The sequence below is a fragment of the Cyanistes caeruleus genome, chromosome 18 (genome assembly GCF_971803275.1).
Source record: "Cyanistes caeruleus chromosome 18, bCyaCae1.hap1.1, whole genome shotgun sequence".
NCBI lineage: Eukaryota > Metazoa > Chordata > Aves > Passeriformes > Paridae > Cyanistes > Cyanistes caeruleus.
Genome location: NC_141718.1, coordinates 335,134 through 355,109, shown reverse-complemented (window position 1 = coordinate 355,109; position 19,976 = coordinate 335,134). Strand labels below are relative to the sequence as shown.

Here is a 19,976-nt window from a genome sequence, read left to right as displayed (position 1 = left end):
GGAAATGTTCTCCAGCAAACTGCAGACTCCTCCCCATGGAAAAGCAGACTGTGCTTTTGGGAGGGGGAGAGATTAAGGAGTGGGAAGTTGCATACAACAACTGCTTTTCTTGTAGCATTCCCGTGCATGAGCTGCTCCTCTGAACAGAGAAATTCACATTTGTGAGCATTAATCTGTACCTGACCAAAACCAAAACACTGGAAAATGATGTAACCCTGGCAAAAACCCAAAATGTGGTTTGTAGAGGACCCCACCTTTGTGCTGTAAAGGATTCTGGTGCTGCACAGCCCTGGAGCTGGCAGTAATGAAATCTAGGGGAGTGTGAAGTCTCTGAGGGTGTTAATCAGGAATTTTGTTGGCTCTGTAACTGAGACAATGGTCCAAACCCCCTCTAAATCCAAGGAAAGCCTGTCTGGGCTGAGTGGGACTGGTTCTGCAGTGAGCTCCCAGGCAGGCTCAGCTGCAGCCAGGGCTGGTGCTGCAGCTCAGTCCCTGCTCTCAGCTCCCTGGGCAGCGCACTCACACTCAGGGTCATGGCAGGAGCCACAGGGGCAAAGGGCCAGCAGCTGCTTTTCCAGGCAAGGGACACTAAAGGTCAGTGTCCCTGGGGCAGCCTGACTCACCTGAGACCTGTGGGCTCTCTTGCTCTTCCTGCTCTGCTGAGCTCGAACTCAGAAGGAACCAGGGGACTTTGCCAAGGCAAACCACGGGAAGAGAAGTAGGAACAAAACTCCAGAAAAAGCTGGGTTGGATCAATGTTTTGTGGTGGGAAATAAGCAGAAATGAATCATGAGTGTGTAAAAAGGAAATAAGAGACCTGGCTGTGCTGCTGAAGGCCTGGTGGAGGTGCTCAGAGGATTCCCTGAGCTGCTGCTTGCCCTGCACTGTGTGCACGGGGTACACCTTGCTTAAAATACACCCACTGTGTACAGGCTGGCACCAGAGGCCAGCACAACACAGCCTGAAGAGGCATCAGGGAAAATTCTGTAGGTAAATAATATTTCAGATAGGATTTTGCTACTTTTGAAAGTTTTCTTTTCCTTCATTCCTTTCAATTCTCTCTGTAGTACCCTGAGACAGGCGAGAGGCTCCTGTGTGCATGAGCCCAGGAGAAAGAAAGGAGTGTCCTCTCCTCTCCTCTCCTCTCCTCTCCTCTCCTCTCCTCTCCTCTCCTCTCCTCTCCTCTCCTCTCCTCTCCTCTCCTCTCCTCTCCTCTCCTCTCCTCTCCTCTCCTCTCCTCTCCTCTCCTCTCCTCTCCTCTCCTCTCCTCTCCTCTCCTCTCCTCTCCTCTCCTCTCCTCTCCTCTCCTCTCCTCTCCTCTCCTCTCCTCTCCTCTCCTCTCCTCTCCTCTCCTCTCCTCTCCTCTCCTCTCCTCTCCTCTCCTCTCCTCTCCTCTCCTCTCCTCTCCTCTCCTCTCCTCTCCTCTCCTCCTCTCCTCTCCTCTCCTCTTCTCTTCTCTTCTTTCTCTTCCCCCATCCCCTTCCTCAGGCTCCTCTTTGATTCCGTGTGGCATGAGGAGACCATAATGAAGGGCTGCCCATAAACCCAAAGACTGCCTTTAAATTACATTTCTTTTCTTTGCATTGCTGCTCTGGGCTGTTTCACTGGTTTGATCCGGTGATTTGTGCGTGGGCAGAGCCTGGGCTGTGCCCTGCAGTGTTCTGATCCCCAGCAGGTGAGCTGCAGCTCTGTGGGAGGGTTTGTGGTCCCCAGCAGCTGCAGCAGAGCCTTTGGTGTGCAGGGCAGCCCAGGGAGCCGTGATGCCCCTGCTCATTTCCTGTGCTGCAGAAAATGCAAACACTGCTCTGGGGAAGGGGGTTTTGCCCCTTTCTTCAATTTTAGAAATGCTTGAGGTGCTTACTGCAGGATTTTGTGAACGAGGCTCTCCTCTGTGTGAGAAATGACCTGGCATTTTCTAATGAAGCACTTCTTCTGTGGCTCTAAACAAGCAGGGGTGACATGAGCACAGGGTAGATGTGCACAGCATGTGCCATTTGTGGTTATCAGGGCACTAAAAGGGTTCTTAAGCCGAAAGTCATGGCTGGAAGGATTCTCATGGCTAATTTGGGTTGTGTATCACTCTGTGACAGGTTAGCCATCACCTCTTCATTAAAAAAATACATTTATTTTCTAGGCTGTCAGCCACTTATTATTTATGAAGAGGTCTTAATTGGAAGTGTTGTCCCATTGGAAATATTCCCATGAACACTAGCAAGAACATTTCCAAAAATAACATGTTTAGCAAAGGAAAGAAATCTTCCTGCTCTGTATCACAAACAGCCTGAACTGGCACTCGGATGACACCGGAGGAGTTCTGCAGTGCTGGGAGCCGCTGTGCTCCTAGAAATGGACAAACTCTTGCTGTGAATTGCCCCTGGTCACGGCACAGGTTGTGCCTGGTCCCACTGGGCTCACAGGAGGTTCCCTGGGACTCAGCAGGAGCAGCACAGGTGCCTCTGAGCCCTGAGAAGCTCCTGCCCCGCAGCAGCTCCCTGGAGCATTTCTGCTTTGTAACTTTGCTGATGGTCTGAGGAACTATCACAGTAAATTAAACTGTGCACTCAGCCATCCCTGTGTACATACTGTTACTGTTTTATTAGATCTAAAAGCATTGCCACTGCTTGTGTAATACATTTTTCTTAAAGAAGAGGCAAGACAAAGACACCAAGTGGTTTAGAGGGTGGCTGTGTCCCAGGAGCCTGCAGGGGTGTCACACTCAGGTGCATTATGTGACTACTGGGGAGGAAGGAAGGGAGCGCAGCAGTGCTGCCACTGAAGGGAGAAAACCATTTCTCATTCTTTGCCCATTTAAAATGGCTGTGCTAACTGACAGACAAGAGTCTGGGGACTTTGCAAAGCCCTGATGAGCGCAGCTGCATTCCTCAGGCCATGAGGGCACTCTGCTGCCTTCAGGAATCTCAGAAAACCTGAGCTCCAGGCAAGCAGGGCTGGGAGCTGAGTGACCGTGGAGGGATTCACATCTCAGGGCAGGAGATGTCTTCATGTGCCATCTGTAACCTGGCTGCATGAACCGGCAGCAGCAGCTGGGGGGATTGGGGCTTTGCTCCTATCCCTGCTCTCCCTGGGGGGATTGGGGCTTTGCTCCCATCCCTGCTCTCCCTGCCATCCCCCTGGGGGGATTGGGGCTTTGCTCCCATCCCTGCCATCCCCCTGGGGGGATTGGGGCTTTGCTCCCATCCCTGCTCTCCCTGATGATGTGCACAGTGCTCCACCGCCTCCTCTCAGCCGAAAAATCAGCCTCAGTCTCACTTTGTAGCTGCAGTTAATGCACCGGGCCTAATTCCAGACCTGTTCTCATCTCCTTGGATGTGGCTGATGCACACATCAAATAGTTCTGGCACCCCCACGCTTCCTGTGAATGGAAAATGACACGAAATTGTTGTGTGCATTTCATCCCCATTCATGCAGCAGACGGAGACACAACTCATGTTTGGCAATCGCGCAGGAATGGGAGAAAAGATTCAGATCGGAGGAAAAAGATGTAAATGTTCTCAAGAGAGGGTTTTTCCCACAATGAGAAGAAAAAAAACCTCGCAGTGATGGAAACGCAGGAGTTTGATCCTCGGAAGGTCTGCTCAGGAGAGTGTGATCTCCTGATGAGGTGCTGGGATGTGAGCAATGGTCCTGCGAGAGGGTGTGTTCCATCCCTTGTGGCTTTGGGGCAGTGCAGAAGGGTTTTTATCTCCAGCAGAGGCTTCATTCAGACCCAGCTGGGTGCAGAATCTGTGTCATTCCTGCTCCCTTTGCCCTGGCTCCTCTGTTTTATTTATGGGCTGTGCTCAGGGCAGCAGCTGGAGCTTGTTACAGCCGTAGGACCCGTGTGGTTTTCTGGGGGTCACTCTCTGTTTCCCATCATTTTCGCTCTGTGGCTGCTGGAACCCGAGCAGGAGCAGCAGGGATGTGTGAGAAACCTGGGGAGGGGGCTCAGGGCAGAGACCCCCGGCTCTGGGCTCAGGGCAGGGACCCCCGGCTCTGGGAACACTGGGGGGCTCAGGGCAGAGACCCCCAGCTCTGGGCTCAGGGCAGGGACCCCCGGCTCTGGGAACACTGGGGGGCTCAGGACAGAGACCCCCAGCTCTGGGAACACTGGGGGGCTCAGGGCAGAGACCCCCGGCTCTGGGCTCAGGGCAGAGACCCCTGGGTCTGGGAACACTGGGGGGCTCAGGGCAGAGACCCCCAGCTCTGGGCTCAGGGCAGGGACCCCCGTGTCTGGGAGCTCTCGGGGGCCCCAGTGGGTGTGCGATCCCCGATCCCCGATCCCGATCCCGATCCCGATCCCCGATCCCCAATCCCGATCCCTGATCCCCGATCCCCGATCCCCAATCCCCGATCCCGATCCCCGATCCCGATCCCCGATCCCCAATCCCGATCCCTGATCCTGATCCCGATCCTGATCCCCGATCCCCAATCCCGATCCCCGATCCCCGATCCCCGATCCCCGATCCCCGATCCCCGATCCCTGATCCCCGAGCCCCGATCGCAAATCCCCGATCCCCAATCCCCGATCCCCGATCCCGAGCCCCGAGCCGGGCACAGTGGGGACAGGAGCCGTGCTGTGCTCGGAGACATCACAGGGTAAATAGGTGGGATAATGGATGTGAAGTGAAACGTGGAGACGGGAAAGAACCATGAAAAGTCACACGGGAAAAGCGAATTGCGGAGTAAAACCAAATGTCCCGAATCCAAGTGACTTTCTGATTACACAAAACAAACATCCCCTTATCGCTCCCAGTGGGCCTGAGTACCTTGTCCTTAAGCAAGCAGGAGTTTTGTGTGATATTTTCCCGTCTGGGTACAGCAGTTATGGTGGAAGGATGAGGCAGGCATCGCTCTGGAATGTTCTTTGTGCCCCGGCATCATTCAGAGCCCATCGCTCCCGCTGCCCAGCCCGGGACAGCAGCACAGCCCGGGAGGGATAAATGAGGATTTGCAGCCAGCCAAGGGATGTGAGGGCTGAGAGGGTCAGTATAAAACAAAGGCAGCCGCACATAACTCACAGAGAATGAGAGGCGCTGCCTTTCAGAGGCTTTAATGAGAATGGAAAATGCTAACATATAAATCCAGTCCTAAAAACAATATATTAACAACAAACGTACTGACTGGTAAATATTTTTGCCATTAAGCCTGGTACTCTGTTTCTGACGTGAGCTATTAAAACTCCTCCTAGAGCTTTCATTAAATCATGTCTTCAAAAGTCCCGTTTAAAACATGCTCCTTTGTTTGGAAAGGAATTACTCTGCAGATGGCTGGGGACAAACCAACAGAGTAACTTACAAAAGCTGGTTTTTCTCCAAAGGGTGAGTGCAGCCCTGACCAGGCTGTGGGGCTGGGGTTTCCCGAGCCAGAGCATCCCCTGAGCATCCCCTGAGCATCCCCTGAGCATCCCCTGAGCAACCCCTGAACACCTCCTGAACACCCCCTGAACACCCCCTGAACACCCCCTGAGCATCCCCTGAGCAGCCCCTGAGCATCCCCTGAGCATCCCCTGAGTATCCCCAGCCCTCCCCTCAGGTTTTTTCCTGCTTCCTGCGGGGTTTGCCCACCTCAGCCGCCTCCTTTCCCAAGGTCACCTGTTCCCAGGAGCCAGCTTTGTCCCTGGAGGTGAAGGGCAGGGGATTGCAGCCTTTTAAAGAAGATAAATGCACTATTCCCAAATATTCCATAAACAGCTCATTATTCCTCTTATTATCATGCAGAGTAAGTGAAATTTTAATGTTTCACTGCTCCAGGCTGTCAAAGTCCTTGTGCTCTTCAAAGAGAAGGGCTCAGATTTTGTTCAGTCTTTGTGAGGGAAAATTAGAGCATCTCTGTGCTTTTTAAAAATATGTTTGGGAAAGGTCGTACGTGCAGTTTCTTCACTTGGAAGTTTGTACTGGGATAACCACATTGTGCCTGTTGTGTGAAAAATTGCCTAAAAGGTCTCTAAAGCCTTCTGCATTATGAATATGAGTCAATATGGATTGATTCTTCTTAATTAGGACTTTCACTCTTGTAGGAAACAGATGTTTGCTAACTCAGATTTCATTTCTGGCTTGGCAAAGAAGTGTGTACGACTGAAACCAATAAGGGCTGGTGAGATTTGCCTTCGCTGCTGGGTTTTCAGGCTTTGTGCTGCTTTTGAATTCAGCACAATTTTGAATTCAGCACAACTTCTTGTTGTTGCTGAAGCTTGTTATTTGCAGGTATCAAACCTCATTTCCACCTGAGCTTGGTGAAATCTGGTTTTTGGGACTCCAGGTGTGTCCAGGCTGGGGTGGGGTCCCTGCCCACCCTGGTGCTGTGGCTCGGGGGCAGTGCCCAGCTCCTGCCCAGCTCTGGCTGAGCTGCCCCAGCTCCTTGTTCCTCCCCTAAATCCCCTCTGCCTCCAAACATCAGGAATCACAACTGCAGCTGAAATGCTGAGTGTCTTGAATGGTTCTTCTCTGATGAAAACATTTCTCTCCTTAAAAAAAATTTAAAAAGCCATCAGGACAAAAAGTCTGGGCACTGTTTTGGAAACTAAGAATTGTGGAAATACTGTCTAATAGGAAAAGTATTTTTAAAACTGATTCTTCTGCGTGCATCCCTTTAAGGCATTCTGTTCATGCCTCCTGGTCCCTGTCACTGCCCCCTCGTTACCTCCACGGTGTTTCCTGTCCCAGAGCTCTGCTGGGCCTGCAGAGCTGTGTGGCAAAGGGAAACATTTCTGCCTTTCTCAGAGTACTGCAGATGAATGGAGGGGGGAAGATTCATCTGCTTCTTTCACTGTGCTTTTGTTGGATTAGAGAACATGTCCTTTTATAAACAGCTTTTTCTACATCAGTCAGACCAGTTGTTTTCCTTTGGGAATACTTTCACATGAGTTTAGAAAAACAGATTAGATTAAGAAAGGGTGCATAGAAGGCACATCTGCTTCTTGTTTTAGAAAAGCAACACATTTTTAATATAATAATGCAGAGTAGCAGAAAAAGGCACAGAAAAGAAAACAAAAGACCTTAACAGAAGATGCCATTGTCTATTTAATTAAGCAGTTTTGGAGAGTTATCATGGATCTGTATCAGCACGATCACAAAATCTATTGCATTATGCTGCTTGTAAGGCAGGTGGGGAACAGCTGAAATGATGTTTGATTCATCCATCCAAAAACCCCTGTGAGCTTCTAGCAGTGTATGTGAGCAGGATTTGGCAAGGCTCTGTAAGTGTGGACATGACTCACACTGCAAACAGTGATTTCAAGGAGCCTGGGCCTGCAGAAGCAGCACAAGGCAGCCCAGCCCTGGGCCAGGGGAGTTGCCTCAGTGGCCAGCCTTGGAGAGAAACGTCTCACCAAGGTCCCTCCTGCACAAACCAGGCTGAACCCACTTTGGGACTCTTGGCTTTGCTTCATGCAAACTCCAGGATTGCTTTCAGCCTGGCCCATTTGACTCAGATGTCCTAAAAGAGATCAGAGCATAAACGACAGAAATGAGACCTTGGACATGGGAGAAGGGCCCGAGGGAGTCTGTGTTACAGCCCCTCAGTGACCTCCAGGTGGATCTGCCATCGAAAAAAAGATATTGTTTTTATTTATTTACCAGTCTGAAAAATTCTTTCTGAGCCCTGACAATCACACTGGGTCTCTCCTCGTGTGCAGTGAGATGTTCTGGAGCTCTGAGCTGAGCAGACACAGGAAAAGCAGAAGAGCTGCTCTGCAGTGCACACTCTGTAATGTGTGCTACATTAAATCAGAGTAAGGCCTTTTAAGCAGTGAGTAACTGCTTCCACATGGGCACCTTGGGTGGAATAACTTGCATTTTTAATTACTTGGTTTAAATGAGCTCTCTTTGGAGCCAGACTGTGCTCATTAATTTTGGAGAGGCAGTGTGTGGTTGGAGGTGGTGCCCTGAGCACGAAGGCAGTGTGGAGGGTCCCCAGTTTGATGATTCTAGCCCTGCTCAGACAATTCTGTTAATAACACACAGGAAGGGAGCTGCTGCTCTCCTGCTCTGCCATTGGGACTGACTGGCTGAAATTAAAGAGGCAAGGCTGCCTCAGTGCCACTGGCTTGGCTTTGCCCTCAGTCCATGCCTCAATAGAAGTTTAGATGGCCCTGCACATACAATTTTTCTCTTACATATGGATATAACTGTTCAACTGTAAGGACATATCCAAACTCTCTGACTGCTATATTGCTAATTACATAAATGAGACTATTTATTGAGAGACAATATTTCCACCTCTTTATCCTTTGGAACAGAGCTGTGCTTTAAGGAACATGAAAAATGTTTTCACTTGAGCATTAAGGCAGCTTTTCACACAGATCATCAGCTCAGTTCTGTCTCTTGGTGCTTACATAAGGAAAGGCTGCCAGGCTGAGCTCTGCTTCTCACTGACTGGCATTTAAATTTTTTAAACATCAAATATTTACTGATGTAACCCAGTTGCTTCCCAAATTGAATTTCAAAGGCCCTTATCCTGCAGCTTCTATTTGTGCACATCTTCCATTCAAGGCGGCTCCATGCATCTCTAATGAAAATGAACCTGCTTCTTTCTGGAGCTATTTTTTAACCTTTCTGTGCTCTGCTTTATTACCATGATTTACAGCAATATTGTGAGTGTTATTAATGCAGGCTGCAGTCAGTGGGTGTTTGGCATGGCTTTACACTGCAGTGCTGCATCTGAAGTAGTTCAGGTTTCCAAACTGAGGAGTTTTGGCTCTCAGCTCCTCAGCCCTGCCCAGCGCTCAGCACACACACAAAAACCCCCCAAACACCCCCCAAACACCTCCCAGACACCCCCCAAACACCCACCAGACACCCCCCAAACACCCACCAAACACCCCCCAAACACCCCCCAAACACCCCCCAAACACCTCCCAGACACCCCCCAAACACCCACCGAACACCCCCCAAAACCCAACACCCCCCAAACACCCCCCAAACACCTCCCAGACACCCACCAGACACCCACCATGCCCAGGGGCAGGAAAAAGGGCAATTTGCTGTTGGATATTTGAGACCCTGGAAGCAAGGCAGGTGTGGAAGCCCCCAGGGGCTGAGGTTAGGGAGGCTGAGCACCCTCTTTGTGCTCAGGAATCCTCCAGGTCAGGCTCAGCTCTGGGCCCTGGAGCCAGAGGGATTTCATGAGTGGTACCTCTCTGGTAGGGTGGGAATTCTGGGGCTGTAAAGTTAAAGAAAAGCCACCTGGAGCTGTGCATGTGTGTTTAGGGAGTATATAATTTTAACTCAAGGGCTGCAGACAGTTTGTGTTGCTAAAGTTGCAGCTTTCCTTGAGCAGTTTGGAAAGAACTGATTTAATGCTGTTAGCACCCAAAAGCAGAGAGAAGAGCTATTGTTGTGCCATGGCATTGTAGCCTGTGAGCATCCAGCAGCCACAGCTTCTCCAGGTGCCAGGAAGCTCCCCTGGAGCGTGGGCAGGTGAGCTGAACTGAGCAGAGAGCAAAGCTGGAGCAAGACAAGCAGCAAGGGGCAGTTTGTGCAGCTCAAAGTGAGTGTGTGACAGGCACAGGGCCTGACAGCCCCCACTGACATCTGCAGGCGCTCAGAGCTTGGCTTGGAGCTGTTGCAGGAAGCCCCTTGTTCAGTGCTGTGAAAAATGATGGGATCCTGTTAAAGGAATGGCATTTTTATTCAAATGGTTGTGGGCTTGGTAGCAGAAAACACAGCAAGACCTTCTGATGCTCTGCATATTTGAAAGCAGTGAATTTTTTTTTGCTGTGTGCCATAATTAAAAAAGAAAGCACAGGGACAATCTCCTCATCCATTCTCTCCTTTTTTCTCTCTCGTATAGAAATGATATCTGGTAGAGCAGCCAAGACATTTTTCAGTCTGTTGCTCATGGGTCTTTTCATTACTTTGTTGTTCTCACACTGCTTGCCCAGTTCAGCAGCTGTTAAATAGACAACTCTGAGAACTGGGGAAGGATATTGGTGTAACATTTGATTAACACTATTTTTGAAGGAAATTGATACGTCAACTATTTTTAGCTTCAGGCAAAGGAATAATCAAGCCCATCCATATGGCAACCTTCTCTGATTTCAGATGGCTTTATAACCTCATTTTTAACTTTACATTGCTGTCTGTCACAGCCTCCCACCCTTTGTGATTTCATGCAATTTTTAACTGTATGATTGTTCCATTAGGAAATGCATTCAGCAAACTTTCCTGGGAGCCTGCAGTGCTGTGCTCATTGCTTCAGAAAGTGTGTGTTGGCACAGCTCTGTTCACAACAATGAAACAACTGAAAGCCTGGCTTTTATCCATAGCACACTCTAATTCCCTATTCATAACCTAAATTCCTTTTTGTGCAATTTGCAATTTTTTTTTCATTACATATGCTAGTTACATCTTAGGGTGAATCAGTCAAATGGGCTCTAAATTAAAATAGTTGGCTGATCTAAGCCCAGAATCTGTTGCAATGCAGTTTTCTCACAGCTTGGAAGAAAACAGCCAATACAGCCACCATAGAAATGGGTGATTATTCTTTTTGTCTGTCTTTCTCCAGGTAACTCAGTAGATGCATGTACCCTAAAGTTTTAATCTTCTAGGTAATTAGGAGAAATGGATGGGAAGGAAAGTCAATAAACCAAGAGTCCCTGAATAGGTCACACTAACAGTCAGGATGTCTCTGTGAGGACAGGAAATCCTTAAATTAGATGCATCGTTTTTGTCTCTAATTTAATCCATAAATCAGAATCAAAATTTGTTTTGAATCACACACCCATAAGAATATGTAAGTGAAGCTCAAAAGACACAAACATACAGACAAAAGCCTTGTCTAGTGCCTTTTCTTGCCTTCTTCAGAATAATCCATAGCGGCCTTGGAGGCTGAGAAAGCAAGGCTTAAACATCTCTGAATTAGAAAACTTCTGTATTTTGCAAACAGAGACAAATGGACTCCAAATTGAACTTGAAGGGGTGAATTGTCATCTGCTTTGAATGAGAGGACACCCAACACTTTGGGCTTGGAGCTGCTGAGTTTGGGTCAGTGACAGCCCTGGCACAAATGTTCCTCCTTCTTCACTCTGGAGAGAGGGTGCACACCCTCCACTCCTGGTGGCCACCACTGTGTGCTTAAATATTTGCTTTTTAAGTCCAGGGGAGGAGAGGAGAGACAAGCTAATCTCATAAAGGTTCACCCCACCCTCTGCTTGGCCTCTCTTCCTTGGCAAGCCTTCCCAGCAGCAGCTGGCTGCCTGTTTTCCTTCTGCAGTTGTGCTCATGACATTTCCTGCAAGGAGGTTTTCCTGAAGGTTTCCAGCAGTCCCTTCAGCCCACACCCCCTTCTCTGGCCTCCTGCTCCACCCAGCCTGGCTTGTGCCTGGTTCCCAGGAGTGCTGTGCTCCCAGCACACATCCACACACATCCCCTGGGGATATCCCCAGCACACATCCATCCCCAGCACACATCCACACACATCCCCTGGGGATATCCCCAGCACACATCCACACACATCCTCTGGGAATATCCCCTGAATTTGGGGCTTTGCTTGGCTCTGAGAGCAGGTGGTCACTGTAAGGAGCGCTGGACAGACAGACAGACAGACAAACACAGAATTATTATGGCTGGAAAAGACCCTCGAGGTGTTGGGTCCAACCTCTCCTTCCTCCAGGTTCAGGCTCCATCAGACAGGCACTGGCTGGGCTCTGTCTGGTGCCATGAATTTGCTTTCCCCTTGCAATGAATTATTTTTTGGAGAAGCTGCATTTGGCCCCCTCCCTGCAGAAGGAATGATTTGAAGGATGTGGATTAGGGAGAGCACATGCACACATCCTGGATTACTCAGTGTGCTGCTACTTTCCCTCTCCTGAAAGCTTCATAAACTGTCCTTTCACAGGCTTTTAATAAACACTCAAGTGACTTAATCTTTTAGTGTAAAAGCCTACTTGTATTTTAAGCTTTCTGTTATCAGTGTCATTAAATCAATATCCTCAGTTCTACAGGATCCAAGTCACAAATAATCTGTCACACACAGTTTAACTTAAGAAGTGCAATATTGAGGTACAGTCAGCTCCTTCCTCACAGATTAGAGAGCACTTTGAAGTAGAGCTGTTGAAGATCAGAGGGAGTTTATTCCTCTGTAGCCACTTTCTTATGTGTTGAGGGCTTTCTATCCTAATGACAATTCTGCTGCAGAACTTCAGTGAAGTCTCAGAAGATGAGTATTTTATGCAGTTATCATAAATGGCACTGGAAAGCCTTGTGGAGATTATATGTCATGGATGATAAAACATGGGACAGATTCTTTTAGAGTAATAAGAAGACAAATTGGGATAGACCCTTCTTTTCCATTCTTTAAGCTATTTGTCTATTTTTCATTATTTTTATTTACTTACTCTTTCTCCATCTGAGTACATGCACAGTTCTGGACAGGTCAGGGCCTGCATGGCCTCACTTGGTGAGGGTCATTGGCTAATGAGGGACGTCTGTGTTTAGAGTTAAGATGGAGAAAAACAACGACTTGTCCCTTGCCAGAGCAATTTAATTGAGGGTAAAACATACATCTGGGATTTATGTGTGTGGAGGATACACGACTGCAGTACCATGTCTTCTTCCAAGCTGACCCCGAGGCACCCTAAACACTAAATCCATTTAGTGTATTAGAATAGAGATTTATCTGGAGAAATCTTACAAATCAGGAACGGCAGCTATTGCTCCATCTTTGCTGTTATTACAGATCTTTCTCTCTCTCCTTTTCTGGGGGTTTTTAGCCACTGTCTGCCATAGAAGTGAAATAATTTGCAGCAGAAGCTGCCTGTGGATTGTGTCCCTGTCTCACTTCAGGAGAGCTGTGGAGGTGATGGGCAGGGTTCAGCACAGCTGGCACAGCTGGCACAGCTGGCACAGCTGGTTTGTGCCCTCCTGCTGCTGGAGCAGGATCAGCTGTGCCAGAAAAGCTCCAAATGACAAAAGCAGCACGAGCAGGCTGGGGCTGTGTCAGTGGGGTTGTGCTGGGGATGAGGGATCTGTTCCCAGGGGTGGGGTGTGAGGTGTCAGGGTTTGCTCCTGGTGGAAAAGGGCTCCAGGTGTCCCCAGAGCAGAGGGAAGGGTCAGCTCCAGTCCTGGCTCTGCACAGAGCTCCTGACCTGCAGCACAGGGCTGGGGGAAAAGGGGAGGCAAGGAACGGCACAGCTGGGCCAGGGAACAGCTGGGGCAGATAAGAAAATTCCATGAGTGCTCCCAGAGATGGGGTTAAGCAGTAAATTCCTTATCTGCAGCAGAGCTGTGGCCATCCAGAGGGGCAGAGGCAGCCCTGGGCAGGCAGGAGTGCTGGGTTATCTCAGCTGGGGGAGCGGGGCTGCCCCGTGCCTGACACTGCTCGCTGTGCCTGGCACACAGGAGCAGCAAAATTCCTCCAGGAACTTCTTGTTCTTGGTTCAGTTTCAGCAGGATGAGGTGGTGGGGTTTGTTTTCTCATTCTCTGAAACAAGGAGAGCAAAACTTGATTATCCTTCGTCTCGACAGCAGAAGTGTGTTGCAATAATCTGAGAGCTGTGAATTCACCAGTGATTTTTTCATGTTGAAGACTCTTGTAATTAAAAAATTGCCATAAGGCAGGGTCCACACAATGTGGAATATAGGGATTTATGTATTAGAAAGGGTTGAACAAACATGGAAATCCTCTAGTTTGCATATTTTGTCTGTAACAAACTATTACTCCAATATAATTTGAATAATTTTGTCATCAAGCTCATGTAACGGAGTGGAGAATGGGATCTCAAAGCTTCCTGGATATAGGAGATTGAGTTAGTTGCTAAAGCTGTTTATGGAAGATAGAAATTATGTCATTATATTGCTGAGGTGTGCTAAAATAAAACCTTGAATTACGGCATTGCTCTTCCAGTTTGAATGTACGTTTAAAATAATTGCTGTTGTGGAAAGAAAATGTCTGGGAGTTGGTCATTGTAGCACACATATTTCAGAGTTATTAATCGTAAAGTGTGACATTTTTATTACACAGGGAGAACAAACGATGAACAAAATCCAAAGAAGCCAAATACATGCTGAAGAATGATGTCCCAGTCCTGCAAAAATTAACACATGTATTTGTGTCTGTGTGCAGTAATGACCCTGGTTTGCTGTTTGCTTAAACAGGACACAGATTTCTCACTCAGAGTGGTACAAATTTAATCCCAATGTGTAAAATTAAGAGTGAATACCAGCCTTTGCATGTTTGAAGCTTGTGTTGAAGATATGAGGACTGAACAATTTTGCTCCCAGTTCTGGTGTGTTAATCTATAATAAGTCCCTTGAAATTATTGTAGCAATGTGGATGTGAAGTAGATGAATAGTGGGATTTAGTTCTTTTTAAACATTCCTTGGGGTTTATATTTTTTCTTGCAGACACCCAGACAATACAGCCAAGCACTGAATGAAAGTAACAGAGTTCATCTTTACTGTGCATTTCTGGATTATAGGTACGTTGCATAATTCCAAATCCTTTAACTTGGTTTTATTAAATTACATTTACTTTGTGATGCTGGGTGTTATCCATATTCCTCCTGCTTCCTTTCATTCATGGAAATTGTTAAAGAAATGGAACCACTGGCTTATAAAAAACACAACCTGATTGTTTCCTCTTACCCTCACTTGGAGACTTGTTATTCACAGACCCTGCTTAGGTCAGGAAGTGGGAACTGGGAACTTTTTGGAATCAAAGTTGCAGACTGACCCAAATCGTGCTTTTCTTGCCCCATGGGTGTGCCCACCTGGGCAGGTGTTTGGATGTTCCAGGGAGGCAAAGCTCCAGCACAGCCTTGGTTTCCTCTGGGGCTGTGCCTGTGCCACAGCATCACGTGGGATCAATATTCCAGAGCTGGGAATTCTGGCCACTGCATGCAATGGATAAACACAACACTTGACTGAAAATTGCAATTAAAGGGAAATAAATATCACCTCAAATCTGACTCAGAAAGTAAGAGTTATGGAAAAGCTGTGGCTTTTTTATTTCTTTTTGTTTAGCACTGAATAAATTTAATTATTTTTTTTTCTTTTGAAATACGCTGCTCTTAGTGAATTAATTGAGAGAGAATACAAGTAGTGAATTTTTAATTTCATGGGGATTAACGGGTTTTGAGCCATAACAGTGTAAGCCCAGTGGATGCAGCAATGGTCTGGGATGCTGTGATCCCTCCTGTGCTCGGGAAGGTCTCGGTTATTGCTTCACCAAAGTTTTCCTTCCCATGAGTCCGACTGTCCCAGCTGCTGGCAGTCACTCGTTGTGACGAGGGTCACAAATGAGGATAAATTAGAAGCAGATTTTAGTGAAGCAAATGAATATTGCTGGGGCATTGTTCCTCTTCTCCTCTGGGGCTGGGGCCCTGGAGGCTTTGTAAGGATGCAAACTCAACGTGAAATCTGTCCTTCCAGACGAGCCTCATTGGTGCCAGCATGGTTTTAGTCCCTAGTGCACCGTAGTTAATTTGGTTTCTGACCTACAACAGCTCTCTGAGAACTCAAGGAGGTCCTGAAGGGCAGAAGTATGAGGTAATAACAATGTTTAAAATAAGCATTGAGAGGAGAACAGATCACTGCAGGACTCAGTAAAATCTGAAGAAATGAAGAGTTGCTGTCAGACAGTGGGGTGGGTGACCTGCGCTGCCAAGGCTGGGAGAGCACAGGGAATTCTGGCTTGCCCTGGCTCCAAGAGAAATCAGACTCATGAGGATCACTGCTGAAAAATGGCACAAAAAGGGCAAAGTGCCTGAGGATCCTGCCCAGGCCCCCATCCTGCCCAGCCATTCCCACCGTGCAGCCAGAGCTGCCCCTCGGGGAGAAGGGCCAGCAGTGCCAGGGATGGTGTCAGGCAGCTGGAATTGCTCTGGCAGGGGGACAGTGACGGTGGGAAAGGGCCTGGAAGCACAGAGGACACACTGCTGCTGGGGGCTGTGCAGTTATTGACTTGTCTGACACCTCAGCTCCCAGAATACAGAAATCTGGGTCTGGTGAAATGCCATAAATGAGATGCAAAATGTAAGGAAATGGTTTAGTTGTCATCCACCGATTGTAAAACTGGGCAGAAATCTTTAGAGACCTTCCTGCAGGGGTCTGACCTGTGCCTTGTCCTGGTGAATGTTCTCCTGGCCTATTTCCATGATGGAATTGAGGAGATACCAGCAGTGTTTGTGGGGTCTGAGATGGCTTCAGACCCTTTAATCTCCTGTGGGGTACAGTGCCTGTCAAATGAAGCTACAGCAGAAGCATTTTGATGTTTGTTTTTGTGTTTGTGCTCTGGTTTTTGTGCTTGACAGCAATGGAACTGGTGTTTGGTCTAGTGAGGGCTGTGTCCGTGAGAGTGGGGACCTCAACTACTCCGTGTGCCTCTGCAACCACCTCACCAACTTCGCCATTCTGATGCAAGTGGTGCCCCTGAAGGTGAGATCAGCAAAGCACTAACTCTCTCTGTTAAAAATGAACACAAATACATCAGTTCAGTCCTCACATCACGTAAGTGACTGAAACTGGGTTCATTTATACCCATCTTGGATTTGTTTCTCGCTTCTCTTGTGTTTTCCAGGGAGCTGAGTGAATACCCCACCCTCTGTGTCAGGCTTGGAGGTGGGCTTGGCTTCCTCAGCTCATCCACTTCTTATCACAACATTATTATCTTTATTACCTGTACAGCACCTAATGACCCCAGCTGGTTTCCAAGTATAATTTTTCTAGGAACTCTTCAGGCTAATAATAAAACACAGCTTTGCCTCAAGACCTCCTATCTTGTGAGACAGAATTATCTTGGGAGAAATGTGCTATTCTTCACCCTGTTTTAAAGAGCAGCTTTATTACCCAGGATTAAACGGGACAGACACCAATTAAATGCCACTGAAAGATTCTCCCCTGGGGAAAGGCTCTGAAAGGCCCAGATTTCAACTAAACACATTTAGGATTGTGCTGATTTATGGGATGCTGCAATAAGTTTTTTGCATTATGCAATATTAGTAATTAGAGATCAAAGATATTTCATACAGAGTTCTTTGGAATCAAGTTTTCCTTAAGAGGTCTGAAACACAAAGCTAGGAAAGGCTGGATGTGGATGGACCTTCCAGTTCCTCACACTCCTTTAATAGCTCCGTTTTCAATACTTTATCTCTCCTTAAATTTTTGGTCTGAGGTATTTACATCCACCAGACTTTGTGCAGAATGTTTTTCCATAGCTCTGCTTTCCCCTTCATGATGAAAGGAAAATCTCATCCCAGATCTTTGTCCAAGACTTATCCCTTCAGCTGACCATTTAGGATTGTCTTGTGGCACTAATTCTTTTAGCTAGTGAAAAGGATTGTTATCTTCATTGTGTAGTTGGCATGAAGATAAAAGTCAGGCAAAGAGAATTTCTGGCTGTTGAGCTGTGCCAGCAGACTGTGCTCATGTCAAAAAATCCCAAAACATTTGCTAAATAAATCCTACTGAACCAACATGACAATTGGAGACTTCTCTCAGGTGTCCTTGGAACCCTCTTCAGTAAATGTTAAAATGCTGTGGATTTTGAGCACGTACTTGTGTTTGTTCAGCATGTTCAGAAATCCAGGAGCCAGGGTTCAAAGGGCCCGTGTAAATCACCCCTTGGAACAGCAGACTGTCAGTGCTCTGAGGAATGGTTGCAGTGATGTTATATCTGATCTTGAACTTTTGTGTATTTTAATGTTCTTTTCACAAAGGAAGTGCACAGATAATATGAAACAAGTAGCAGAGGGTGGGAGGATGCAATTGCCCACGTTTGAACAGCTCTGTTTACACAGCTCTAATGCATCTGTGGCCAAATAAATTAAAATGGATCAAATTTTTTATATGAATACTGTTTTTGACAGAATGTTTATTTTTCTTTAGATTCTGGGGAAAAAAAATAGATTCTTACCCAAAGGGCTCTGCTTTTCATAAAAAAATGGAATTAAGTTATTGGAAATGAACTGCCTGAATGAACTCTAGAATTTTTCATCAAAAGCTGTATTTTGGTACCAAAAAAAAAAAAAGGGAATTAATTTTTCATGGGAATTCTCTGTGTGTTTCATATTTCCCTTCTCCTGTGGGAAGTGTCATTTCCCGTTCTCCCCGTGGAGAGAGCAGTGCAGCTCTCAGGGGAGCAGCAGGAGGCACAGCCCCTCTCCAGGGGCACCTCTGCAGCTTTTCCTGCAGCAGTCAGAGCCACAGCAGCACCAGGCATGCATGGTTCTGCCAGCCCCTGCAGAAAGGCAGGCACAGGCACAGAAAACAATGAAAACATTTAAAGCAGGGTGCTGCTGATGGCAGAACATCCCCAGGGAGAGCCCTGGGGAGGAAATCCGTGAGTGTCCAGAGCAGCCCGGTGTGATGAGTGCTCTCACTCTCTCGGCTCCTCTGCACGTGGATTTTCTTTCTGCTCAAAGGAAAAGGGCCATAAACTTCCCATTAATGAGACTTTGGAGTTATTCTGAGTTTGCTGCTCCCAGCTGGAGCTCTCAGGATCCTCAGGGAGCTCAGAGCAAGCCAAGGTGTCTCTGAGCACCAAAGGGACCTTCCTCAGCAGCCCCTGGGCAGGTGAGCTGGGCGCTGCTGATGGCCACAGAGCTGAGCCTGCCTGGAAACTCCTTGGACAGGAGGGTGATTTTATCCCCAGTTATGCTGAATTCCAACAAGAATCTGCTTGTTTAGCTCCTCTCTGTCCCTTGACACGGTTCAGTCTGGCTGTTTCCACCTGCAGAATTCAGCAGGGTCCGTTCCTGTGGCCCTGCCCCAGCGCCTCCCCTCCTGCTGGAGCTGCTCCAGCTCTTCCCAGCTGCAGTGTCCAGCAGCTCTCTCCATTCTGTGCATTTCTGTATCCTCAGTGTTCTCTGTCTCTGCAGAACTGTGTCACTGCTTTATGCACCTGCCTTGGGGAGGAACTGCAGTGTCCCACATGGATTTCACTTTGTTTCAGTGACACATTCATAGGGACAAAACTGAAGGTGTCTTGCATCTCCTGGTGCTGTCTCTTGAACACTTGAAACACTGAGAAGAGGGATGCTGGTGAATTGTTAGACATTTATGGCACAAACTGTCAGATGGGTCTGATTTCTAGGGAGAGCAGAAATGCAAGAAAGTTCTTGAGAACAAGCTGTGAGCTCTTCATTTTTCTTCTTGATCTTTACTCAAAACCAGCTAGATTGATTCAGTTGCTGTTCCACTATAGTCCAGCTAGAGGTTATCTCAAAGGCTGAGATCTGCTGAGATGAAAAATCATTTTTATTCTAATATTCAGAGAAAGAAATTGAAAGAGACTACTCACAAAGAAAAAATTGAAATTCTGGAATATTGAATGTGACAAAATGAATCTTTGCTCTGATATCTGTGGGCTCTACACCAGCATGGCAAGAATTTATGCTGTGACTTAGTTAAAACTGAGCTCAGATTACAAATGTTGGACACCACTGCAGGTTTTGTGTTAGTTTCAGCAGGAGCTTCAAGGCACTGAAGCCAAGGTGATTGTGGAAGAAGAACACAAAGAGTTCTTTGTTCTTCACTGCTGCTGAGCTCAGTTTAGTGCCTGCAGAGGTGCAGGGATTAGCAGGTGTAACAAGCTTATTTCAGGAATGAAATAACCATCCTGGAAATCCTTAGAGCCACGTGGTGCTTGGATGCCAGCCTGGCACTGACCTGTTCCCTGCTGAGGAATTGCACCTCATGGGATGCTGAGATTAATATTTGTGTTCTATCACTGCTGCCATGTCTGTGGCACACCTGGCCCAGATTCTCACTTTCTGAGATTTGTTTATCTTGTTGCTCTTCACTTGAGAATTCTAACATTTATTTTGAATTTTGGAGATTTATTTTGAATTTAGTGGTCATCAGCTGCTTTAAACAAATAAGTTGCTTGAAGGTAAAGTGTGACTGAAGATGAGCAGAAAGCCACTGAAGGAAGATGTTCAAGCCTTGATTGCATTTAGGAATGTCCTGGATGTAATTAAGGTCAGCAGGTGATCAGAACTGAGCTGGGAACTCTTTGGCCAGCTCTGATGAGCTCAGTGA

At 47.4% G+C, this 19,976-nt stretch overlaps 1 protein-coding gene across 5 annotated transcripts in view; it reads left to right on the top strand.

Moving 5' to 3' along the window:
- Positions 1–19,976, top strand: part of ADGRD1 (adhesion G protein-coupled receptor D1) — a 110,987-nt gene that overhangs the window by 43,982 nt on the left and 47,029 nt on the right. For all 5 annotated transcript variants that reach the window (XM_086856477.1, XM_023937191.2, XM_086856478.1 and 2 more), the window contains 2 exons: positions 14,343–14,416; positions 16,250–16,373. In XM_086856477.1, coding sequence (XP_086712603.1) covers positions 14,343–14,416; positions 16,250–16,373 — 198 coding nt within the window. The remainder of the gene's footprint in view (positions 1–14,342; positions 14,417–16,249; positions 16,374–19,976) is intronic.